Source organism: Pseudopodoces humilis, chromosome 28 (genome assembly GCF_049639895.1).
Source record: "Pseudopodoces humilis isolate 2021_Gansu_Grassland_sample_001 chromosome 28, ASM4963989v1, whole genome shotgun sequence".
In the NCBI taxonomy this organism is placed as follows: domain Eukaryota; kingdom Metazoa; phylum Chordata; class Aves; order Passeriformes; family Paridae; genus Pseudopodoces; species Pseudopodoces humilis.
Window position 1 is genome coordinate 140,696 of NC_142227.1, and position 18,427 is coordinate 159,122.

Genomic DNA, 18,427 nt, shown 5'->3' on the forward strand with positions numbered 1-18,427 from the left:
GTTGGCTGTCGGCCCCACCGCTGCTGTCCGTCATTTCCTGTTACGGATAGGCGAGGCCGGGCGGTGACGCAGTGACGTCACTCCCGTGACGCCACGCCCCCGAGCAGCAGCGCTACAAAAGCCGCGAAGAGGCCTCGCTACTGAGAGAAATTGTTTAATATGAAACGGCAGGGACAGGGGCCCGCGGACGTGGCGCCACCGCTTGGGTGCAGCTTCTACCGGGGTTTCTATGGAAGGACTAAAGAACCGTGAGAACAGCCACGGCACGGGACTCGCAGCAGCCCCGGTGCATCAGGGGCTCCCTGGGGGCTCTCGGGATGAGCTGGCCCCGAGGGATGCCCAGAGCCTATGGTGTGGCTTTGCTGGTCATAACTTAATTGGCTTTTCCAGGATACAGAGAGAGAAAGGACAGAGGAACGATGCAGGGACAGGGCTGGTTCCTGGTGGGTGCTGTCAGCTCTGTGCCTCTCATATACAGTTCAGTTCGTTTAGCGTCTGGTCCAGTGTCTGGTGCAAGCCCAAGTTCTCCTCTTTGGCTTGAGCAAGTTTTTCTGGTGAGAAAGAAAACCACAAGATTTAAATCACATTATTTTATAGCCTTTTCTCTTTAAATAAAACCTGGGGTAACTTACCTTCATATTTAAGACACCTTTATAGCAGTATCGTCAAATCAGGGCAAATTTTTTTGTAATTGCTGTCCTTATGGGAGGTTTTTGGACATGTCTCATGGAATGTGAAAGACCTGTGTTTTAATGCGTCATTGTGTCATTTATAGGACATGTTGTGCTGTGTTCTCCTTGGTCTGAGAGGTTTTTAACCAGGCTGGTGGAGCACAAGTAGACAATGAGTGCACTTAAAGCTTTTTGCTGACACCTGCATCCCTGGGAACACTAAAATTCAAGTGTTTGCCAGAGCCAGGTCCTGCCCCATCCTGACTGTGTCTTGCCCAACCCCACATGAGGAGCTGAATGTGTTTTTGGTGTCAACACCAGTGTATTTGAGGTGATTTATATAGAAGTAAACCCTTAAAGATGAAAGGCAGAGGTATGTTTTATTGAGCTCAGTTCCCATGGGGATGGAAGGGTTGCTTGTGGAAGTGGCACAGGAGTGACAGGGATTACAGGCAAGAAAAGCATGAGAAAACACAGTGAGTGCCCTGAGTCCCCACACAAGGGCAGGTCACAAAGAGGTCATGTCGTTGAGGGCATGGTCGAGCTCCTCACTGATGGCTTTGTACTTCAGCTTCTGAGCGTAGAGCTCATCTGTCAGTCATGAGGGCAGCAGGAACAGGCCAGCAAGAAATGCAGGGAAGAGAAGAAGCCACAGGAGGAGAACGAAGACAGGCAAAAGGCAACAGCAGCCAAAGAAGTTGGGGAGAAAAACAAAAGAAAACAGAAGTGTAGTTGAGTATCAGAAGGAAAGCAAAAGGCTCACAGAGCTGGTCAGAAGTTTCACCTATGTGAACATTTTGTCTTTTTGTAATCTCGCAATTATTTTCCAGTAAACAGATTAAGTAGGGCGTGGAAAAACTGGCCATAATCAGGTCATTGTTACCAACCTTATGAAAGAAAACCTTTTTCAGGAGAACTTCCATCACACAGGGCAGGTGTCCAGTGGACACATCACACCCATCTACCAATATGCCTGATGAGTGCTGCTGTTCTTTCCCAATAAAACCAACCACCCACTCCTTGAATTTGTTCTCCAATTTGAAACAGGACACTTTTAACAAAACTTGAGTCATTGCATACCTTCCAGGTCATCAATAGACTTTTCCAGTTTGGCAACAGTTCTCTCTGCAAATTCCGCACGAGTTTCAGCCTAAAAAAGTTGAAATAGCATCATTGGATGCTCCTAGAAAGATTATGCCCAAAGACAGTTTAGGGATGGCCAAACTCACTTCTTTCAGCTTGTCAGAAAGAATCTTGATTTCTTCTTCATATTTATCTTCTTTTTCTGAGTACTGTGAAAACAATAAACACTCTTTAAGGGAAGTTGTAGCAAAAAGAATAAATGTTTATGCAACTGTGACCTATTCATAAGCACTCATCCTTTTACAACAGCTGCAAACACCATTTCCATGCTTTTCTCCTCTCCCCCAGACCTTCAGGCTTGTTTGGGCAGAACTGAAGGAGTGGTATCCACAAGCAGGCAGGTAAAACTTCTCATCTGCTTTGTATTTCTAGCTTATTTCTATGATTTCTATACACAAGTTTTGGCTTTGCCCATGTCCTGTAGTTGACTGAAAGAACCAACCTTTTCAGATTGAGCTTCCAAAGATTTCAGGTTGTTTGTGACGTTCTTTAACTCCTCTTCAAGGTCACTACATTTACTATAAGGGGAAAATATAAGTATGAATTATTAGTGTTCCTGTTATGATTGGAGGATTCTAAAGAATACAAAGGAGGAAGTAATTAAGTTTGAAAGAAGAAAACCAGGTATATAGTGTACAAACAAACTCTTCTGCAAGTACCAACTACATGTTTGCCTACCAGATTTTCTTAATGAAATGGAATGTTGATCTTCATTGAATTCTAAAAAGTTACTCACACTTCAGACACCTCTGCACGCTCCTCAGCTCTTTCCAGTTCACCCTCCAAAATAACCAGTTTACGGGCAACCTGTAAAAAGACAACACCTGTGTCAGGCCAGTCTGTAGTTCACAGAATGACAGCACAGTTTGGGTTGGGAGGGACCTCAAAAATCTTCTAGTTCCATCCCCTGCCACAGGCTGGGACACCTTCCTTACAGATTTCAAAAAGCAGTCAGAAGTACTCCATTCTTGCTTCCTCTAGAATAAGGAATTCGGTTAAAGGATATACCAATACACATACATAAAGCTACAACAGCCCTCCCCAATTATTTAGATTTTGCAGTATTTTTAGCATTAGGTACCTAACATGCTGCAAATCACTATTAAAATTCCTACTTGCTGGGGCTAAACTGAAGAGTAGCATTATTGTTCATGGCCCTTCTGTATGTTTTACCATTTCCTTCTCCCTTTTACCTCCTCATACTTGCGGTCAGCTTCTTCAGCAATGTGCTTGGCCTCCTTCAACTGCATTTCCTGAATTTCCATTTTCTCTTCATCTTTCATTGCTCTGTTCTCAATAACCTTCATTCCTCTGCAGAAGTCAAAGCATGTTTAATGTAGAAGCATTATGGCACTTCTATCTCAACTTCACAAAGTGGAATTTGGTATTTATGACCCAAAAGTGGCCCATTATGACCATCATGTTCATCATGGCATTACTCAATCAAGCTTGTAAAAAAGTTTAAAGTCTCTGACCTGCAGCCCACATGAGCACATGCAGATACTAAATGACACAGGAGTATTTAATTCATATATATCCACTTTTTTAACGACAGAAAATAAAAAAGGAAGGTACCTCTCACTCTCATCTGCTGCTTTCTCAGCTTCCTCCAATTTCTGCAAGGCTGTGGCCAGTCGTTCCTGGGCGCGATCCAACTCCTCTTCCACGAGCTGGATGCGTCTGTTCAGAGCTGCCACCTCACCTTCAGCCTGCATGAAACAGCCACCCAGAACTGGGGTTACACCAGCCCCTTGCTGCTGGCAAATGCTCCCAACTAATCAGGTTCCTTAAACTGCACCAGCATCTCCCTGGGACATGCAAGGGAGCTCAGAGGCCCTTCTGCCTCTGCTTTTGTGTTTGTCTTAACTGTGGCATCTCAGGAATGTCAAGGTATAGAGTGAGTGTTTGTCCCTTCTTTTTTTTAATGACACTTACCATTCCTGCCTCACAAAAAGGAACTCTACAGGATTGCAAATGGATCAGGGTATTTCTGAAGCACTTCACAGGGCTGCATATATACAAACTTAAAGAATGAACTGTTTCCATGATGGCTTAGTTCCAAAACCTTCACCGCTGATTTCTCTGCCCTTGGTTTCACTGACACCCTGTCACAGCTCACTGTGAAGTCTGAGCCAGTTCCTGATCCATTCTGGCTCCCTAGCCTGCAACGCTGTAGATTCTATGTGGTCAGCTGGGCACAGACAGTGGCCTCAGCATGGCAGAGTCAGGCTTTTTTGGGACAAAATTAGATATAGTCTTAAAATAAATTTCCTTTGCTTCCTGTGGTATTTAAGGAATTAGTCGGGATGCATTTCTTAATAGTAATATCTGCTTGTGTATCATTGAATAAACTGCACAGTAACTGAACACCGTTAAAAGTCTGAAAAACAGACTAGTTAATAAATGGAAGAGACTGCTGGGAGAAAGGCTCGATATAGACAACATGGACAAATTTGTGTCCATAAGCATGTGTTTATTAAGATACAGGTCCTTTAATTGCTTGGCTTTGAAGAAAATAAAGCCCTGCTTTAGTAACTGCCAAGCTGGTGCTTGTTATTGTCCCCAAATCTGAGGGGGATTGCTATATATAAGATTAGCTTTTTTTTTTTCCAAACACTTTTATGAGATATAGACCCTGGAGGGGCAGCTGTTTTATGCTTTATGTTAAAACACTTTGGAAAAAAACAGTGTTTTGCTGCAGCTTAGCAAATTTGGTCACTGACCACTCCTAAGCTAGAGGAAGTGGTTTCCATTCACTTCTGAGCCATCTTGGAAAGGAGTTCAATGACTTCAAATGGAAGCTGACCCAGGATTCCTCTAGTCATAAATTATCCAACATTTCATCTGTTTTTACCCAGTGCAGTGTTTAACTTCCCGATTTACAGACAAGGCATCGATCATGTACAAAACTGGGATCTGTTCTGTAGCAGCAACTTCTTCCACTAGATAGGGTACTTTTAAGTCACATTTTAGTTCAGCAAGATTCCATGGCTCTGGAGCCGGGGCCACTGGGAATCTGGGGTGAGCCTGGCTCCACCTCTCCCAGCAGCAGCCCGCAGTCCTTATACGGTAAAACTAACTCGCTGACATGTGATAAAATAGCAGGAAGATGCCGGGAAGGCTGATCGCACACAAATCTAAGTGAAACCAGCTGTCCAACCCCGGGAGATCCGCACGCTAGCGGAGAATTCGCATTTCTTTGTGAAAACCAGGACGGAAAGTTATTTTTCAGCAGTTCGGACATTTCCCAGCTGTGCGGCGCCGAGAGGCGGGAACTCCCCGCTCCTGTGTCATGCAGCGATTTCCCTAATTAAACAGGCATTTCCTACTAAACTCTCGATCGCTCCCCAGTGCCGATCGGTGCTCAAACGCCTTTTCCGCGGGAATGGGCCCCAAAGCGCGATAAGCGGCGGGCGCCGGGGCCGAGCCGCCGCCGCGCCCGGTTCCCCCGCGGGCGGGCCAGGATGGTGCGGGCGCGGCGCTGCGGCAGCAACGGCGGCTCCCGCGGGCGGTGAGTGCGGAGTGGAGCGGAGCAGCGCGAGGACAGCCGAGGGATGGAGGCAGCCGGCGGCCAAGCCGTCCTCCCGCAGCGGGGAAGAGCCGGGCGCGCCCCAGCGAGAGAGAGCCAGAGACAGGAAGGAAGGAGCAGCCCGGGAGAGAGCGACCGAGAGAGGCGAGCAGGCAGCCCGGGCGGTCTCACTTTCTCCCGCAGGTCCCGTTCCAGGTCCAGCTCCCGCTGGAGGACCTGGGCGCGATCCTCCGCCTCATCCGCCTGTTGCTGCAGGCACTGGATCTTCCTCTTGACGGCTTCCAGGGAGCTCGGCGCGGCCATGGGCGCGGACGGCGGGCTGGGCGCGGAGATGCTGCACGTGGCGGGCCCGCGCCTTTCAATGGCCCGGTGACGTCACGCGGCGGGAGGCGGGGCGGTGACGTCGCTCGGAGGAGCCGCCCCGCTCCTGGCCCGCCCGGGCTGCGGCCCCGGCAGCCGCGCTCCCCGCGCCTCAAACAGCCGGTGTGCACGGTGCTGCTGCCGGGCCCTGCCCGCCGCGCTCCCCGCGCCTCAAACAGCCGGTGTGCACGGTGCTGCTGCCGGGCCCTGCCCGCCGCGCTCCCCGCGCCTCAAACACCCGGTGTGCACGGTGCTGCTGCCGGGCCCTGCCCGCCGCGCTCCCCGCGCCTCAAACACCCGGTGTGCACGGTGCTGCTGCCGGGCCCTGCCCGCGCTTCGTCACTGCCACAACGGGGCGGGCTGTGGCGGGGAGCTTGGCCTGGCCTTTAACCCTGCCGCGGGGATGAAGGCAAAGGGCATCCTTATGCTACGGCGTAGTTCTACTGCCGTCCCATTTTGCCTCAAAAGTCACCATTTTGTCTACTTTTATTAAAGGAGATTTTTCCTTTCCTCGGGAATTTCCATCCTTTCTGGGGGGGGGTGGGGGAAGGTCCACCAGAGTCCCACCAGATACCCTCCAGGTACCCATCGAGCCTCAGGTGATGCCGGCTCCCGGGGACAGCTGCGTGTGCCATGGTCTCGGTGCAGAAGAGCCCCGCTCCCTTTTTAGCAGGGGGGAGGAGATTAAAACCTGGCACCGTAACCCCGCCTGTCTATGCCCCACATATCCTGCATATAACCAGTGAAGTGCATACAAAATACACAGAACAGAGTTACAGGCAAGCGTTAGCCATGGATACGTACATCGGTGGCCTTCTTCTCAGCCTGCTCCAGTTTTTCTTGGGCATCTTTGAGAGCCTCTGAGTACTTATCAAGCTCATCTTCAGTTCCTTTCAACTTCTTCTGCAGAGCTACCAGCTCATCCTCTACCTTTCAAGAGAAAAAACCCTCAAGTGAGCACACTGATGTAGTATCAGTTACAATTTAATATTATAAAACCACTCTTTACTATTAGTTTTAACCCAATATAGCATACAAAAGACCAGATCAAAGTTCTGCTTCTGACAGCAGTCTGAAAATGACTGGAAGCAGTTACTAGGGAAGGATCATTAAAAACATGTCAGCTTTGAACAACATTGCCTGCCACCACACACAGAGGATCTGGTTTAATACAGAACTTGGTATAAGCCCTTTTTCACCTCACATTTTTGGTTTTTTGGACATCCTGCAGCAGTTTTGCAGCATAATGATAGATGTTTTTGAATTATGTCCTTTCAGCGTTTATTCAAACACTTACCTGGTGATCTTTTGGGAATTATATTATATTATATTCAATTCCTGTACAGCTGAAAAAAATTAGTGGTCCTTCCTTAACGATCTTTGTGTGTGGTTCAGGACACTTCAAGCCAAATGAGGTACACTGGATGTGGAGGGGAACAGGGCTGGCCTTGCTATAAGTGGGACTTGGTGACCTCAGGAGGTCCCTTTCCAACCTGGATTATTCTCTAGCTGTAGCCCAACATGATATGCTACATTATGCAGTGAGGCTCAGACTCCTCCATACCATATAAATCCATATTGTTCACTAGAATGGTGCTATTTATAACCTGCTGGGAGACTGTTTAGTGACAAACTGTCTCATGCTCCCTGAAGAATTCACGTTATCAAAGGCTTGCTGCTGATAAGGGCGGGCCCGCAAACCCATCTGCTTCATCCTTTCATTTGCAACACACAATAACTCAGTCTGTTGAGATACTGATTTATCCATTTAGCTCCACCTTTACAGAAATTTACTCTATCAGAATAATTTGTGTTTTGGTGTACTTCATTTTAGTTTCACTGGTAGTTTTAAAGACATTTTTGGTAGTGTGCTATTCTGGAATGTTGTTACGTTGCAGAGAGTAAGCAGATAGTGTGAGAGAACTGCAAACCTTGCTTGGATATTCTAACGGAGGGACAGTGAACAGCATAAAGCAGATGCTGGCTTTGTGTATGAATATTTAAGTAACTGTTTGAGTACTGTGCCCACATTAAAAAAGAAGCTGAAAAATTTAAGACAATTCAGAAGAGAGGAGTAAGATCAAAGATTTATTTTTCTAAAGAAGAAGAAATATTAGGTCAGATAACATATTAGAGCAGTGTGGAAGATATAGAAGCAGCCCAATTTAGAGAACATAAAAGGGAAAGACGTTGTACTTTTACAAGAAGTGCTGTAAAAACTTGAATGTAGTCAGCTAACATTTCAATATCATTCTGGAAATACTAAAGCTCAAATACGAGACAGACACCCAGAATAAAGACATTGAAAAGCAAAATAATATGAAAATGTTATCATTAGAATTCAGTTAAAAGAACAACATTCAAATTAGGATATTGTCCATTATTCTTGACAAAAAAAAATAATAAGAGAACATATCTCCTGTTGAGTCTTAGCTGGCACCTCTAAGGGGAACTCTCTGCACCAAGAACTTGAAGTGAACTTTATTAATTCACTTCAGGGAGAGGCTTAATTAATGTTTAGACACAGCTGACTCTATTAACACTAGTCCTACAGGTGTCAGGGTTTACAACTTTGATTTTAAATATGTAAAGGCCTTTTGCATGGAATCAAAGCATGAGAAAATTAGGAAAATTATGTAAGATTCAAGAAAACTTAGAGAAAGTACTGTTAATAATCTGTGCATGATGTTAATTTTGGAAAAACTGAAATGGCTGAGAAGTTACAGCCTAGTCCTGGTTGTACAAGCATAACAAAAAGGCAAAACACTTCAAAAGAAGATTAACAGAAAACTGACTTCAAATTATTTTGCTTTCTGAATCAGAGCATCGCCACACAGTATTTTGTTATACTTCCACAGCACACACATTGCCAGTGATTTTATTTCCACTTACCTGCTTACATTTGTCCTCAGCTGCCTTCTTATCCGTCTCAGCCTGCTCTGCTCTGTCAATGGCATTCTCTTTGTCTAACTTCAACATCTGCATCTTCTTCTTAATAGCTTCCATTTTTGCTCAAGGACAGGATGGATCTGTCACACAACTAAAAAAATCTGATTAGTAAAATTCTAGATTTTTAACAGCTTGGACAGAGAAAGAAGTTGTACCCAGGCAAGTCACAGGGAAAATGAGCTACGAGTGGTTTTAGAGAGCTTTAAAACCAGAGGCCCCCTGGACAAAACCCAGATCTATTGGCCTCTTCTCTGGTGTTCTATCCACAGCCTTTCTAAGGAATAAGCTGGAACAGACTCACTAGAGGAATCTTCATCACTCCATCTCCTTATTTGGGTCCTGTTTTCTTAAAGAGAAAACGGTTTCCATTTTTAAGCTTCTGACAGAAGCAAAAGTGTTGACATATGAACACATGCTTGAAAAAAAGCTGATTAGCTCCCCTTTGTGTGCGCAGAGCAATTAACCAACCCAGCAGATCTTGGGAATGGCCTGCCTTCCTGGAATAATGGCATGAGGCTAATGAAGGGAAGGATCTCTTTAGGTTACTCCAAAATAAATCCATCCATAAAATAAATAAATAAAATTTTTAAAACATCTATGCTTAAGAGGTAGCTAAATTTAAGTTATAAAAAGATGCAGGATATGAGACAGCAGAGGTTTTTTGATGTAAAAATAAGCACTGGTGTTAAGGAACTAGCTATAATGTGTGATAGTATAACACATAACAGAGCTCAAATTTAGATGTCAAGTTCAGACTCAAGGCAAACTCAGTGAGTTTGAGTGCCTGTCCTTGAAATTTCCCTCACTAAATACTTGGGGAACTGAACACCACCTGAAGTCACAGTCTGATGAGCACCCTAAATGATTCCTTCTGCTGTATGAAGGAGTCACCTTCACTCTGTCAGGGAAGAGCAGGCTCTAGGGAGAACAGGAGTAGCTCCACTGACAGAGTGGAGCTGCTCCACCAAGCAGAACATCCAATGGCCCCAGAACGAGCTCTGCTTCCTTTTGCAGCTCTATTAAATGCGTCCCCAAAACCATTCCATCCCTTCACATGCTCTTGCTGAGCCTCACAGCCCAACACAGCCTTGTCCTGACTGCTCTGAGGTTCTGATGTACGGCACCTTCCAGGGCAACCTGGCAGTACTTTGTGACTTTGCTACCCTGGCACCTGCATAAAGCCATGGCATATACTGAGATGGATCCCACAGGGATCATCAAGTCCAACTCCTGGTTCTGCACAGATACCCCAACAGTCCCATCCTGTGTCTGAGTGTTGCCCAAACACTCCTGGAGCTCTGGAAGCCTTGGGGCTGTGACTGTTCCCTGGGGAGTATGTTCAGTGCCCAGCCACCCTCTGGGGGAAGAACCTTTTCCTGATACCCAGCCTTCACATTCCCCCAGTTCTTTCCCCAGTCCAGGCCCTGTTGAGCATACAATGCCCCTTCCCTCCTCAGTTCTGCCATGCTCTGCTCTCTGCAGCCCTGTGCTCCCTCCCGTGTCACTCACAGCCTGAACTTCCTGCACAACCCCTCCATCCCTCCGTGCAAGTGCTTACAGCATCCCCAGCCATAAGGGCACCAGGACACTTGGCACAAGACTCAGAACTTCCCCATCCTCTGGGGCAGAGCTGGCACAGCAATGAAAGGTATTTGGGAGAGACTTTTAAGGAAAAATCTGCCCTTTATTGAGCTAAACATGATGGTAGAGTGGACACGAAGCCAACACCAGCACAATGCCTGTGGCTGGGATAGAGTTGATTTCCTTCCCATTGGCTGGTACGAGGCTGTGGTTTGAATTCGTTCTGTACACAGGATTGAAAATATAGTGATGTTCCTGTTATTGCTGAGCTTGCACAGAGCCAAGGCCTTTCCTGCCGCTTACAGAACCATGCTGGGGAAGGGGCTGAGGGTGCCTGAGAGATTGGGAGGGGGGACCCAGCCAGGATATTCCAGATCTGACATCACACTCAGGATATAAATGGGGAGAAGGAGGAGCAAATGGGGAACTTTTGGAGTGATGGCATTTGTCTTCCCATGTCACCATTCCATGGGATGGGGCCCTGTTCTCTCCTGTTGTGCCTGTGCGCAACACCTGCCCACAGGAATTAAGTCCCTGCTTTCCTTCGCTTGTGTGCACAGCTTTTGTTTTCCCTATTAAACTTTCTTTCAACCCACGAGTTCTCCAGCTTTTACCCTTCTGATTCTTTTGATCCCGCTTGTGGGCAAGCAAGTGCGTGGCTACGTGGTGCTTGGTAGCCAGCTGGGGTTAAAACACGACAATGATTTACAGTTGTTTAAGTCAAAATGAATTAATTTTACGAAAACCGCCCGATGCGTGGTCTCCACCGCCCACCCCAAGATGGCTGCCGCGAGTCCCCAGGGGCTGTGCTGAGGTGGCTCCAAGATGGCGGCGACCGCGGACTTCGGCTCCCGGCGGGCTGTGGGGTCCGTCCAGCGAGGCCCCGGCCCCGCCCGCGCCGCGCCCTTACGAACGGCAGCGTATACCCGCAGGTGCTTGGGTCTGCTTTTTCTGGGTGTGTTTTGCCCTTTTTTCCCCCCTTTTTTTCTTTTTCTTTGGTTGGTTGGTTTTGTTTTAGTATTAAAGAAATAATCGGAATTTTTAACAGCTCTAGGTTCAGTGTTTGCTTGGAAGCTAGTGCTGGCACTGGCACTTGGTGTGTGCCTGTATCCCTCTGAACACTTCACATAATTAAATGTACTTTTCCCAGGTACCTCTGCGGCCCCCGGGCGTTTTTTTAGTCCAATTCCAATGATTTCTAAGCTGTTCCGTGAATTGAACAGTGGAAGGTAAAATCACGTAGGACCCCAGCCTGGAGCAGGTTTAAGGCATAGGGGTGAAGCATTGTGTTATCAGTGTTACCAAACCTTGAGAAATGTCATTACAGCCCAATAAACCATGTTAATCACAATCACTTGCACTTCTCGCCCTCCTGCCCTGGAAGTTTTCTGGCTCTGCAGGGGTTTGGGGGTGAAAACCCAAGGAGCTGAGTGAGGGTCAGTGCTGGTGACCACAGGGTGATCACAGGACACACGAGGTCATGGCAGCCACAATTGTGATGCTGCTGCTGCCTCTTCAGCACAGCCCTGGTGATATGCACCAGATTTTTTTGGGAAAATACATACTTTTAATAACTTTCCTCAGCTGGCTGCAACCTGGTGGTCCAGCTCACATTGCTCCTGTCTGCTCAAACCAGCTGGCTGTGTTTCATGGCTCCTGCAGGGCTTCCTTCCCTCAATCATACTACTGCTGTCATCCTGCCTTCAGACCTGTTTCACCTTGTGGTCCTGCATGCCATGAGGCTGGATGTGCCACAGGCTCTCTGACTCAGAGGAGCAAGTTTTGGGGTGTAGTTTGAAGACAGAAGGGGAGGCAACGGAGTGGGAAGGGCTGTGTTAGCCCTGTTTGATCCAGCACATGTAGGAACTTGTGGAATGGAGGCTGATACAAGGCTGTGCGTGCTGCTCCTTGGGACAACAGCTGCTTATACCCTTAGGTGTGCATTTTGAGCTGTTCCTGTGGCTGCTCTCACAGCCTTTTCATAATTTCTATGTTTGAGAGAAGCACAAGTGGTTTTCCAGTCAGTTCACCAGTCCCCTTCCTGCCACAGGCTCGGGCAGGCTTGGAATCAGGGCTGGGGAAGCAAACACCGAACAAAATTCTTTTTCCTTTCTACTTCAACTGCAGGAAGATAATTTTTCTAAGCAACTCTGTTGGATGACTCAGACTGACATTTAGAAAGGAACATCAACAAACATGTCACCCTCTGTAGCCCTTCAACCAGGTACATGCCCTTCTTCCCTTCCCTGCTTCAGGAGAGAAACACCTGAAGAATTCAGTGATGATAATCCCATGGGACTGACCACAGCCTCTGGTTTTCATTAGCTTGGGAAACAGTGAGCAACCAAGAGAGAAAGAAGAGCACTCTAAACCATTTCTTTTTTTTCCTGTTTGTTACAGGCAGGCAGGAAGGTACTTTACAGGCAGTAAAAGTTCCTTTGTTTTTCCTTTTCTTTCTGAGGGATTGTTTGGGCTGAGCAAAGCTTGGCAAGGTTGGTGTGTAAATATGAGAGGATACCAGAAGGAAATTAAGTTGGATTGTTGGAGAGTGTGCTCATTCCTTTGGCAGCAGGCTGCATGGGAAGCTTGTCACAGCAGGCATCTGAACAGACTAGGGGTGGTCAAACTTGTGGCCTGAAGTCTGGCAGGTCTCAACATTTTCTCTGCTGTCAATCCCTACTCTTTTTTTGTGGTCCAGCAGTTAGCTGAGACCCACAGCATGGCTCATTTCACTAACTGGAAAAAACAGACACTTTATATCCCCTAGTTTCTCCTGCAGCTCCTTCTCTGCTCCAAACTTCAGTCATAAAGGATCTCCTTCCTCTCTTTCACAGATTGAGCTCCAACTCCTCATATACAAAGCTGCATGTATCAAAGCTAGAAGCAATTCAAAGAAGAAGAAAGAAGCTGATGATAGTCCTTTACCAAATTCCTTTATTTCAGTAAAGTAAGTATCTCCTAACAATCCACTATCTTGTAAATTTTCTGTTATAGAAACTACATAGTATGGTGTATCAGTAGAAAGGGTGGCACTAGACTGAACATCCAATTTGTCTCTTCCTGGCATTTCCTGTTAAATGACAAGATCTGTAAACCCTCACATATCAGTGAATTTTTTGTTCTGTGGGCTGTCCCTGCAGGGTGCTCTCCCTCTACCCTTCAGTGTGTGTGCCAGTACCAACCTGAACTACCCTCTCTCTGATATGTTCTCATTAAGTATCCACTACTGACCACCGATGAACCCAAGGTACAGGGCTGAGTGGGATGAAAATAGTAGATCTGCTTTTCCTGTGCCTAGATCCAAGGGAAATCTACCTCTTTTCTTTAATAATCCTGGTTACCTGCATTTCCCAGCAGGATCTTTGAACACCTGAGATAATGAATTTTAGACTGATTTAAACAGGATGGCAGAATTCACTCAATACCTGAAATACACACCTGGTTGGGAAGCCTGCCTCACTGTCAGCATAGGGTGCAGCAGAAGAAAGCAAATCTCACCCTGAATGCATGCTGATATTTCTGGCTAATGCAGAATGGAGAGGATCCTAAAAAATAAGGAATCGGCAGCCTATACTGGAAGATTTTGTCTACCCTTCTTTTCTCTGGACTGCTCTTCATCGGTGAGACCTTTCAGCTGGAGAGGCAGGATTTGCATTTAAAGCAAAGGACTATCCCTGCGGGCCAACTCCTTGTTTTTTGCTGTTCCAGCCCATTGCTGGGCCACAGCCAACGCTTCAAGCTCTCCCTTGCCGTTAGATGGCAATGCAGACCCACAGATTCTCTCTCTTCATTGAGCCTCTGGAAAATGATGGTGCTGCAGCTGGAGTGGCTCATAGAGCCTCAAATCTTCTATTTCCGCCCATCTCACTTTTGAAGACTGAGGCACCTGAATTTGTTTCGCCTGAAAGGAATGGAGCTGGCTGCCTAAGATGGCAGCTCCTCTGAGTCCTCAGTGGCATAAGAATTTGCTGTCTCTCCATCCAGGACCTCCTTTGTGTGCAGAGGTTCGGTTTTTTTGCTCTTCTGTCAGTTAACTCATTTATCTTTTGTTTTATTGTTTCCACCACCATTTTGTTGTCTTGCTTATTCTCAGCTTATAGCCAACCCTCTCAGGCGAGTGAGTCATGGGCTGCCTCAGGCCAAACCCCAAGGATACAGACTTCTTCTGAGGGTCATGAATCTCCAATCTGGGAAGTTACACTGCAGTGAGAAATAGCTACCACCACAAAATGCTTTCCTCCGTATCAATTTTTCAGCTTTTCCATTGTCTGCACTTGACTGGTTCATTTAACATGTGCATTACCAGTATGTTTTTCCTTCACATTACCTTTTCCACCAGAAAACGTCACCAACTCACATCCAACTTTTGCTCAGAAAACTTGCAGGTTCATTTGTGTTCCAAAACCTCAAAGGTTTGCTCCTTCAAAACTAAATATAAATACCTTTTTATTTTCCTGGAGCCAGTTTGAAGTTCATTTCCATGCCAAACAGTCCACCGACTCCCAGTAGTGTAGTATTTTTGCTGGGCAGTTGGCCAGAGCAGTTGTAGGGCCTTTTGGAGTCTGATTTGGATACTTGCAGCAGGATCTGCTTTACTTGGTGACTTTAGCTGTGCTAGTGGCAGAAATCCTCATTTGTAGCAGAAGGAATGACAGTATCATCTTTTTAAAAAAATATGTTGTACTGGTGGAGCAGATGAGAGCTCCTGGCTGTGGCTTTAGAACAGGGCAGGAAGATGTTGTCACTTTCCCCAATGCCAGGAAAGGATGGGTGGTTGGGGCTCCACTTGACACTCATAGCTCCCATATACATTAAAGTAAGCACCTTCCAGCTTTTCTGGATTTAAAATGTCTAAACAAGGAGGATTTTGTCTTAATCCCCAGGAGAAGTGCTCCTCTATCACAGAAAGGCTCTTTTTTTGCTGGTGCACAAGAAGTTAATAGTGTTCCTAAGCCCTTTTGCAATTGTGAGCAGTGTGCTGCAGATAAGTTGTATCAGGAGAAAGCGTTATCACTTGGGCTTACATATTTTGTGCTTATCCATTGGACTCTAAAAAGCTGTTGCATTTAATAACTCATTTCTCAAAGCATTTATTAATCATTTATTAGCTCTTTGTTCATTTGCTGTAGATGTAGCTTGACATATAAAGTGAGCCCAGTCATTTCATAACCAAGAACATCTCAGGAGGAGTAAAGCACTGAGTGATAGGAAAGGACTTACTCATCCTGGCACGTGGTGGTACAGCTCTAGCTGGGGCCTCTGGTACTTTAGAAATATAAGTACCAGTGGGTTAAGCTGCCCCATCACCTGAGATATCTGAGGCACTGATGAATTAAGTGACAGCTGCATATTGGACTGAAGATTTATAACCTTATTTTATCACTGTATAGCCTGCACTGCCATTTACTCTATGAATGAAACTTTCCCAGCCTCCTGCTCCCCAGCACCTAGTGTGGGTGTCAGAGTTCACAATGTTGCAGCCTTCCCTCTGCACCTTTGGTTAATGGAGCAGGAGAATAGTATTTGGGGTGAGAATGTGCCCACCAGCTAATTGAGTCTTTTTGGGAGTCTGACAAAAAGCCCCTCTTAGTACCCAGTGTTGTAGAGCTGCAGGTACAAAGTCTGGTCAACCTGACCAGGGTGGTCACCTCTCATGCTTTGTCCCTTGCTCTGTCTCTGCTCCCAAACATAAAGTCACCCCAAAGGAAAATCCTTAGTGTTTAGCACTGCTGGCCACAAGTCCTGGGATCAGAGGGCTTCAGGGAACAGCAAAAGGTCTGCCTTGGCAAAAGAACAGCGCTGGCTGGGTGATTTCCTCAAAGACTTACAGGTTCTGCCAGGGCAATCGGGATCAGATTTCTCCCAGATGTTTCAGTTTCCCTATGATTGCTACCAGAAAATAAAGAAACCTTTATTTCCTAGTAGCAAGAAACCTTTATTTCCATATTGAAACATTTATTTCCTTATAAAAACCTTTATATTTTCATTGAGCAACATCCCAGTTCTTTGTTGCCCTTTTCAATGAGAACAGCACAGTAACAGCAAAACAGCCACTGTCAAACAAACAACCCCACCAAAAGCTCACCTACCTAAGAAATGAATGTCTCTATTCTGTCATTATGAGAAGTTATAAGGCCCAAGATCATCTCAACCATCTTGAGACATTTTAACAAAGCACCTAATTTAGGCAGGTGTCTCTCTTTTGCTCTGGTCGATGGAGTAAAGAAGCTCTGAGAACAGGAGACATTTTATAAATGCTGTTGCTTTATTTCTTCTGTCCCTAAAAAAAATCACAGCCCACCTGGGTTTTAAATTACTTTTCAAGCTTTCCTGATGAATGTCTCTGAATATTTGCATGTATTTTGTTTTCTTTTGTTTGCCCTCAATATGGGGAAAAGCTTAAGTCAACAAGTTTTTATTTGATTTGTAAATAATGCCAGAGTGACACTTTATTACGGATTCCCAGAACTGCGACTCCATGTCTTATCCTCCAGATATGACATCCCAGAGACATCACCAGAGACAGGCTGCCAGGTGCAGGGTAGGGGACAGAAATTAAAATAATTTTGAGGAGAGACCATCTAGAACTTTGCCTCGTACGTCTGTTTAGCCCACAAACCATCAGGAGCTGGTGAAATAATTGCTTTGGACAGATAATAAAGCATCCTCAAGAAAAACTAAGCTGTTTAATATACTGCTCAAGTCAATTTCCCTTATTTCTGCTGTCTTCTTGCTTTTAATAGTGGTTTAATGAAAAATCCAGAATTAATTGAAACTGGCATTAGACATTCACATGTTCCAGTGAGGATTTCATTGCTTCAATATTTCATAAGCTGACTTCACTGCTCTGCTTCTCCTTATCCTGCTTTCATAGGCTAGGATAATCATCCCTTTTCATAAAATGAAGGGTCCCAATGTGGGCAGATGGGGGTACATGAGGAAAGTTTGCAACCACATAATCGGCAAAGAAATAAAAATAATGGCTGCTTTCTTCCTGCCACCATTCCCCCCTTCCTCTATAATGATTTGCATCTGAGCCTTGATGGGAAAAGAGCTGTCCTAAAAATAAACAGGATCTGTCTGAAAGGTGTCTGAGGGAGGTATTTGGCAACTGTCAGGCTGTCACGTATGCTAGAACGATGGAGCTGATGGACTCACTGACACCAGACAGGCTCTGCTGAAATGAGGATGCCTTATGCTTCCTTTGGCATTCACTGGGCAAATTCTGTTGGCCAAAGCCATCAGATCACGGTGTGTCTGGGGCCTGTTCCAGGTCTGGCTGCCATCAATGAAAGTCTGTCCTTGGATGGCTCTGGGAATTGGATCAGACCCTTGCTTTTCCCCTGAGACTCTGGCTTTACACCAGGGATGAAGTTTGGGTCCCTAAGTCAATGTCATCCCAATGGAGATGGAATCACCAGGCCCTGGGCTTGAGGGTTTCTGCAGGTCTCTGAAAATGAGACCCCTCACTGACGTACCTGGATGTGGGTACCACAGACTGACCTTTTGCCTTTTCTTGGTTGTAACAGCTTTATCCCTCACTTTTTCCATCTCTAATAGGGGTAGTGTTGTTCTGTCTTCAAGGTTATTGGCATATTTGTAGATTCAGGCATCCTTAAATGCTCCCAAACCATGACTGTACTAAACGCTGTTTCCCACAAGGTGCGTAATGAACATGCGTTACACCATAGTGCAGTCATAAGGTGAGTGAACAGAAACATGAAGGCATGACATGACTCATCTCAAGCCTTTGCAGCAACTCGGTGGCAGAGCAAGGACCCAAGAATCCCAGACCCACCAAAACAATCATACCTTTGGAGTGACTCAGGCTGAAAAGAAAATGTTGCCAAGTGGAAGCTTCAGTTCTTCTCAGTTGCACAGGGAAATCTTCACTGCCTGTAGTGTAAGTGAAGATATTTGCTGCTGTTCTTGGCAGAGACATAATGTGCAGGGGAGGGAAAAGGGAGGTGTGGAAGAAAGGTGGACACCTCCTTGTTCCCCCATGGGAGAGTGGACACTTCCCTTATTCTCAATGGGAGCTGACTGCTGCCTTATCTGAAAATCAGACTGTTTTGTTATCTGCTAGGCAAGAGCAGCTCCTTTTTAGTGAAGAGCAGACCCTGAACTCAACTGTCTTGCAGTACTTTGGTCAGAAAATACTGGTCTATGTTGAGAAGAATGAACGAGGGAATTA

The 18,427-nt window shown here is 45.9% G+C and overlaps 1 protein-coding gene across 4 annotated transcripts; it reads right to left on the reverse strand.

The window, feature by feature from the left end:
• Positions 1-138: 138 nt before the first annotated feature.
• Positions 139-8,916, reverse strand: TPM4 (tropomyosin 4). Of its 4 annotated transcripts, none has more exons than XM_005531611.3 (9): positions 8,596-8,916; positions 6,508-6,633; positions 3,390-3,523; positions 3,008-3,125; positions 2,551-2,621; positions 2,257-2,332; positions 1,901-1,963; positions 1,752-1,821; positions 139-551 (listed from the first exon to the last, which is right to left on the reverse strand). In XM_005531611.3, exons 1-9 carry the CDS (start codon positions 8,707-8,709, stop codon positions 469-471), a joined length of 855 nt encoding a protein of 284 aa, XP_005531668.1. In that variant the 5' UTR covers positions 8,710-8,916; the 3' UTR covers positions 139-468. The 4 variants fall into 4 exon arrangements, with proteins under 4 accessions (XP_005531668.1, XP_005531669.1, XP_087923741.1 ...); XM_088067615.1 differs by lacking the exon at positions 139-551 and adding an exon at positions 1,033-1,262; XM_005531612.3 differs by lacking the exons at positions 6,508-6,633; positions 8,596-8,916 and adding an exon at positions 5,515-5,716.
• Between the last annotated feature and the right edge of the window lie 9,511 nt (positions 8,917-18,427).